The sequence below is a fragment of the Anopheles coustani genome, chromosome 3, assembly GCF_943734705.1.
Source record: "Anopheles coustani chromosome 3, idAnoCousDA_361_x.2, whole genome shotgun sequence".
Lineage (NCBI taxonomy): Eukaryota > Metazoa > Arthropoda > Insecta > Diptera > Culicidae > Anopheles > Anopheles coustani.
This window is the reverse complement of record NC_071288.1, coordinates 64,509,427-64,516,672: the sequence shown is the minus strand read 5'-3', so window position 1 is coordinate 64,516,672 and position 7,246 is coordinate 64,509,427. Positions and strand designations below refer to the sequence as shown.

The following is a 7,246-nucleotide window of genomic DNA, read 5'->3' as shown; positions in this document are numbered from 1 at the left end:
ACTCGTCTTCTCGGCGCGGAAACCCCACTCGCCACATACTATTTTGTTTCATCGCCCAGCGTTATTAATCGTCGCTGAACAAACACTTCATTTCCAGCGCTTGGAGTGTTGCGATGAAAAATAATATTATCACCAAACAGACCATCGATCAATGTTGCCGCTGGGAGTTGATGGTGTTTGCGGAGGGAGCGCAACATAAATACGACCCAGTGTTAATTGGATGTGCGCCGCGTATCGCATATCGATAACCATTCCGGTGTGTCCTTCCAGTCGTAAGTTGTTTATGTTCGACGATACTTGCCTCGGAAGTCCTTCGCGGTGGCTGAACTCAGCAAGTCGGCAAGCGATGATGAAGTGTCGATTGATTCAGCATATTGTGGGAGGGTAAAAAAGAAGAGAAATAGATTAAAACTAGTCGTGAATTTCAAAGTGGGGAAAGGGAGGTTTTTTTGAAATCATTGCTCATGAGTTCATACAAAAACACCAATACATTACACATATTCAATGAGTCACGATCGATTATTTCTTCAAAAATGGATAGTTTTGTAATATTTCAACGATTTGTTTTTGAGATATGCATTAATTTCTATTTTGTTAGAGCACTTTTGCAAAGCAATATTCTAATCTCAAAGTTTGTCACATGTTCATAAACAGCAAGCTACTTTTTTTTTTTTTTATAAAATGGTATTTATTTACGCTAGTACAACAATTTTTCCTTACGTACTATTTAACAATTTTACTTGTTGGACAAGCAGCGTGATGAGAAACACAAGCATGATTTTACATACAGAACGCTTTTACAGGGAACATGTAAGGACATCTACAACAATCGCAGCATCATTGTTTCCAGTGATGTGGATGATGTAGTTTGCAAAGACAGAGAGTATTGCACTACGTGTACCCGCTCTTATTCTGTTTAGAGCGGGCCAGTGCAAATCAACGAAACGAAACTGGTACCCTGGAGCAACTTGTTGCAGTCGCGTCTGGAGGATGTCCCACGCTAAAGCAACGCGAGGGCATGCTGCAAACTTGTGCTCCAGGGTCTCAACAGCGGGACAAAACGGACATGATGGTGTGTCGGCTCTGCCGGCACGGAATAGATGCTCCCCGTGTCGCAACTTCCCGTTTGCCAGCAGATATAGGGCGGAGCGTTGTGCTGACGTCAGCCTCCTGGAGCTTATGTTTCCCCACACTCTTCTCCACAGCGTATGTGGGGAAGCTCCAGCCACCCTTGGGTCCGGAAGGGCGTTTGTTGCTGCGCGTCGCAGACCACGTGTTGTTGGCGTTCGTCTGAGGGCCTCTGGTACGTATGCCAGATGCTGGATAACCTTGCGGAGGCAAGGGTAGGACGACGGGACGGAGTTGGTGTCGGGTGGGTTCCCAGCATTGGCGATGTGCTCGGACCCGATCACCAAGCATCCCTGCTCCGCAAGGTACCGGTTTGTTATCAGCGCTTGTGTGGTGATGGTGGGGATGTGGAGGTTTAGACCACCGCGGTCTCGTGGCAACGCTAGCTGGTGGAGTGGTACGCGGATGCCACCAGAGCCGTTCCACAACAGTGATCCGATCATGTGAGAGACCTTTGCCACGTCCTGCTGCCGAGCGCTTCAGACCGACGCGACAAACCACAGCCTGGGGAGCAGAAAGGTGTTGAGCAGCAGCACCTTTTGGGCCAGGTTCAGGTCTCTCACACGATGAAGCCAGACCAACTGCCGGAATTTCTGGATCACCACGTCCCAGTTGTGCGCCATGGCCTCGCGGATGTTGTTCGAGAACAGGATCCCCAGGAGTCGGAGACGCTCCTCGGTGCGTAACCATGGGACGTGGATCCTCGTTGCTGGAGTGACGTGTCCGATGTCGATCGCGATGGTCTTCCCCACGTTCAGTTTGGCCCCTGAGTACAGGCCGAACGCCTCGAACGCCTCTCTGACCCGCTCGTTTTTGGATGAGGAGGAAGTAATCACTGAGACATCGTCGGCATATGCGTTGACCAGGTCATCCTGGTCGCAGCAAATGCTTTCAAGCTCAGTGATCAGGGGATGAAGGTAGAGGACAAACAGGTGCATGGAAAGAGGGTCGCCCTGTCTGACGGAACGTTGGATGGGGAAGGAAGAGGACAGCTGTCCATTTACCAGCAGGCGGGAAAAAGACTGCTCTCCAATAGACCTGAGAAGGCTAACCAGCCGTGGATTGAAACCCAGGGAGGTCATGGTCGTCCACAGGAAGTCTCTGTCGACACGATCAAATGCCTGCGAGAGGTCAAAGGAAACGAGCTTGCCACTTTTCTTCCTCCTCTTCAGATCCAGAATTCTCTCCTTAACCGAGAGAACAGCTTGAAATATATTTTGCGGCTTGTTGCTGCATTTTTGGGCTGGGGAAATTATCTGCCACTTGTCGATGATGCAACCGACCCGTAACTTCAAAATTCTCGTCAGCAGCTTATAATCTGTGTTAAGGAGAGAAATCGGACGAAAAGAGGGCATTGCACTCCCAGTTCTCCCCTTTCTCCCAAGCACTATGATGCCGTCGACGAAGCTTCGAGGAAATTCCCCGTGAAGGGCCTCGTTGAGGACGTACCCTAGCTCCCGTCCCACTATGTGGAACGCGCGGAGATAGAACTCCCTGGGAATTCCGTCCGGGCCTGGTGACTTCCGAGGTGCCGATTTTTTGACTGCATCGAAGATTTCACTGAGCGTGATTTCCTCCATGCAGTCATTGTTGGCGTCACAGTCTTCCGGGATCGTCCGTTGTGGAGAAAAGGAGGGATTTAAGTCGTCCATTTGTCTGTTACTTGTACTGTCGGCCGAGTATAAGTCTTTGTACTGTGTGTACAAATACTCGGCGATCTCTTCCTTCACGGTGAGTGTGGTTCCGTTGTCAGTCTGTAATTTGTCAATGACGGTTCGTTTCTTCTTCCGTTCTCCCAATTGGAAGGTGGAGACTCGTTCACCATCGACGAGGGTCTCATTTATTTTGGTGAAGTGTTGGGAAAAACGCCTCTGCAAGGAGAGCATTCTTCCCTTCACCAGCTTAATGGTTGCCAGCTCGTCGGGGTCGCTTAGGTATCGATCATATGAGGCTTTAAGCTGAGCATATAGAATGGAGTGGTGTAGACGGAAGTCCTTGTACTTCTCGTTGGTCTTCCAACGAAAGAACGAAACAATCCTGGGTTTGACCCACTCCATCCACCAGGTCATCCAGGAATCGTAGCTCCTTCGCTGTCGGACCCAAGAGTCCCATCTGCCTTCAAACTCGGCCATAACCTCATCAGATAAAATGTGTGGCCGTATTTGCCAGTATCCGTTTCCTCGCGGCACCGGGAGAGAGGGAAGAATAATCCTCACCGTCAATGCCTTGTGGTCTGAGAAGGAGAGTACGTGCATCGCTGTTGTCTTGAGTTGTGTCTGTACAGACGCAGACACGTAGCAGCGATCGATGCGCGAGCCCGAACCACATGTGATGTATGAGAACTCAACATTGTTGCCTTTGAGAGCTTCCCAACTATCACACAAACCTATGGTATCTACGGCATTTTGCAGCGCGGGGCTGAAGTTTCCAACTCCCGTCGCATCTTTCGATTTCAACACACAGTTGAAATCTCCTGCTAGAATTACGGGTTCCCGTGCATTCCGCAGATAGAAAGGCAACGTTCGAGTGAAAAAATCCTCCCGCTCTGCCCTGCGCTGGCTTCCGGATGGAGCGTAAACATTGCATAGGGTGGCGGTATTCTCAAGCCGAACGCAGATCAAACGTGAGTCTAAACTGCGTTCGACGTGAGAAAATTTTAGGCGCTCGCGCAAAGCGATCGCTGTCCCCCTCCTCGCATACAAAAACACCAATACATTACACATATTCAACGAGTCACGATCGATTATTTCTTCAAAAATGGATAGTTTTGTAATATTTCAACGATTTGTTTTTGAGATATGCATTAATTTCTATTTTGTTAGAGCACTTTTGCAAAGCAATATTCTAATCTCAAAGTTTGTCACATGTTCATAAACAGCAAGCTACTCGAATAATTCGTAAATGATCTTGCTCTATAAAAATGTTTAATTCTGGGAAAAATCTCATTATTATTTAAATGTTAAAATATGATTATTTCAATTACTGTAATTTTGACCAAAACATTATTAGAATTAATTTAACTATAAAGTCCGCTGTGACCATAGAAGCTTTTTGAGAAAAAGGCAAAGTTTTGAAAGGGTGTTTTATATTGAAAAATAATTCAATTTAAAATTAATTTTTCGATAGTCTTCTACGTTTTTATATCTATTGTTTTAGCTCTATACACAATATACCGAGTTCCGTATAATGTTTTTGACTATGCTCTACTAGCGGATTGAAACAACTCCCATTTGCTTATTCGGATTCTCTTACACTCTTCAACAGAACTTGGACTTGGACCGCTTTTTTCACAATTATGTATTCAGAATAATCAAATAAAATTGAAAAAAAATCAGTTGATTTTTCCTATGTTCCTATGGTGAACTTCCCCAGTTTTCTATTGTGTTATCTATTTTTGTAATTTTTACAAGCGACCTACACATTATCGAACCAATTAATTTTGCATCAATTCCCACAAATAAATAAATTCAGTTGGTCGAATAAATGTTAGCAACACTTGCAAACGAAAACTACACTAGTTGGGATTGACAGCATATTTTTGTCACTTTTCTGCCATTAATGTTTTATGTAATTTTTGTAAATGATTTGTTTGACCTTTTGAATAGTTTTCCGATTCTGTTTCTTTTAAAACAAGTCAACTGATTTTCCACTACCTCCCAAAAAAAAAAAATGGGAACTCTTTCCATCATTTTTTTTTAAACAAACGAATTGTGCTTAAAATATGTGAATGATGAAATGAAAAAGGGTCTAATTGATATTTTTTCAATTTTCGTTGATTTTAATTTCGAATCTTTGCAATGAAAAATGAAGCATTTCCCCACACTCCGGAAACAGTGTTGAATAATTGAATCAAATTAATCAACCGTAAACTATTTGCCAATAATTGCTTTTATGAAACCGAACTGCCCCTTGGAGGGAAAGCGCTAGGGTAGCTAAAACACTAATTATCTTTTAATGCTACCTTTGTGGCTTGGGCCACATTTCTCTTTCCCTTTTCCGGGGCCATTTTCGGTTTAATCTGGTCTCCTTTGGCCCTACTTAGCCATTGAGCGAGGCGAAGGAATTTATTCCTGCTCATCAAACTGTCACTTTAATTCCGGGCCCAAGGTCTCACATCCCTTTCCCTTTCTCCCCGGGCGGATACTCACCGACGACGGTCAGCTTGGCCTGCGCCCTAATTGGATGGTTGTGTTTGGCCGGCCCGACCTGACACTGGTAGAGGGCCGCATCGTCGTAGGACGCGTTGGTGATCCGCAGATTGTACACACCGTCGCTGTGGTTCTGGTTGAGGGAAAACCTCGGAAATCCGACGATTTCATTACCGAAGCCGAGCGCAAAGCCGTCCTTCGTCCACTGGACCCGCCCGGCGAGGCGTTCGATCTCGCAACGCAGCACCACCTCGTCGCCCTGGGCCGCCTCGATGTCGTTCGGCGTGATCCGGAAGGCTTGCTGCACATCCTCGACCGCTCCGGACGGAACCGATGCGCTCCACACGCCGCACACTGAAGATAATCCGCCCCGTTGACGGTCGAACATGCGGACACATACGGGCGGGGTCATTTTGCGAATGGGTTGGACCCACCAGCAGATAGCCAGAGAGAGAGAGAGAGAGAGAGATAGAGAGATAGAGAGAGGCAATGAGTGAACCACACGCATCGTTCCTCCGATGGAGGCGGCCAGGCCCGACATCAATCCAGAGCTGCCGTCAGTTGTGGCGGGGAAATAAATCTTTACTTCAATTAATTTTAAATCAATTTAGTGCAATGATTCTCTGTAATGGTTACGGCGTCTTGGTCACAGCGTCGGGGCCCGCTTTGGGAGCTGACACCGGCGTTTAAATTAATGTCTTACGGAATTATTGACACCGTCCTCGCCGGTGCCTCGGCTTACAACGCTTGCATGCGAGTGTATGCGGTTTCGGTTGTCTTCTCTCGTTGTCGAACTAGGGAAGCAAGTTGAACATGTCAGGTCTTTCCGGAAGGATGGTGATAAGACAGCAAGGGTATCTAAAGCAAGCCGTGGCCTAGTGTTCATAAACTATGCAAATAAAACGGTTTCGTCTGTTGATTTTCCTACCAGGAATACGTTCTGTGAATATTCTCAGACCTACTTGAGTTGAGTCATGTATTAATTCAAACATGGAGCGTAATAAGTATCTCAATTAATCTTACTGACAAAAATTGGTAAAAAATTGTGAAGAGCATACGCTTTTTTCATTTTAAAAATGTTAATTTCCTTTTAAAAAAAGTGAAAAGAAAAATAAGCTAGGGAGAATCATTATCATTTGAAATGTATACGTCTTTAACGTTCTACGTCTTTTTACGTTCTACGATATACAAAAAAGAATTATGTTGGTTTAAGATATTTCAACTTTTTATACTATGCATTTTCATTGCCATTCATTGAAATTCAATGGTGGATTAACACATGAACTTGTGAGTTTTGTTTCAACTGCGAAGATGTTGTTATTTACATTTGAAACACTAAGTAATTAAAAAATGGATATGCGTCTGCTCTCAAAATAAAATCCATTTCTTCGAATAGAAAAAGGAATTTGAACATTTCGGCTTGAACATTGATGATAGCATGAAATCACATGCTTTTGCGGAGCTGGAAAATCATATTAAGTACCATAACTTCCTTGTTTTTTTCCTCCCTTCTCATTTTTGTTGAAATGTTGATGGATGGTTTCAACTTTTGAAATTTGTGTTTGCGTTTTGTTCTTGAGAAAATAAAGAACAAATATGAGCTTCAAATCCAAATGTTTTGCGATGCGATGAAATGTGAAAGAGCGATTCAGTTGTTGATAAGTTTATCACAACTAGTAAGGAGCTATGTGACTGAAAAATTTAGCAGAAAATGTTACTCTTTTGCAGTTGTTATTGAAGGATTATTTATTTTAATTCAAGCTTTTACATTTCACGTTAACTTTGAAGAAATACATTAAAAACGGAACCCGAAACCTTTAAGATAGCCTCATTGGAGTTGGGGTTTTGCTTTTTATTTTTTCGGTTCTGTTGAGGGTTGGTGGTTCAGAGGTGTTTCAATCTAGAAGATCGCACTTTGGACTAACGTGAAAATTCACAACAAAAAACCAAAAAGGCTACAGAAACGATGG

At 44.4% G+C, this 7,246-nt stretch overlaps 1 protein-coding gene across 1 annotated transcript; it reads right to left on the bottom strand.

Annotated features, from left to right (window-relative positions):
• On the bottom strand, window positions 1–5,688 carry LOC131265123 (kin of IRRE-like protein 1). The gene is made up of 2 exons (XM_058267388.1): window positions 5,277–5,688; window positions 1–322 (listed from the first exon to the last, which is right to left on the bottom strand). The coding sequence occupies exons 1-2, from the start codon at window positions 5,686–5,688 to the stop codon at window positions 282–284; spliced, it is 453 nt and encodes a 150-aa protein (XP_058123371.1). The 3' UTR covers window positions 1–281.
• Between the last annotated feature and the right edge of the window lie 1,558 nt (window positions 5,689–7,246).

Coding starts and splice junctions, on each gene's coding strand:
- LOC131265123 (XM_058267388.1), bottom strand. CDS start 5,688: ATGACCCCGCCCGTATGTGTCCGCATGTTCGACCGTCAACGGGGCGGA. Junction 323..5,276: donor GGCCAAGCTGACCGTCGTCG/GTGAGTATCCGC, acceptor TGCTGAGTTCAG/CCACCGCGAAGGACTTCCGA.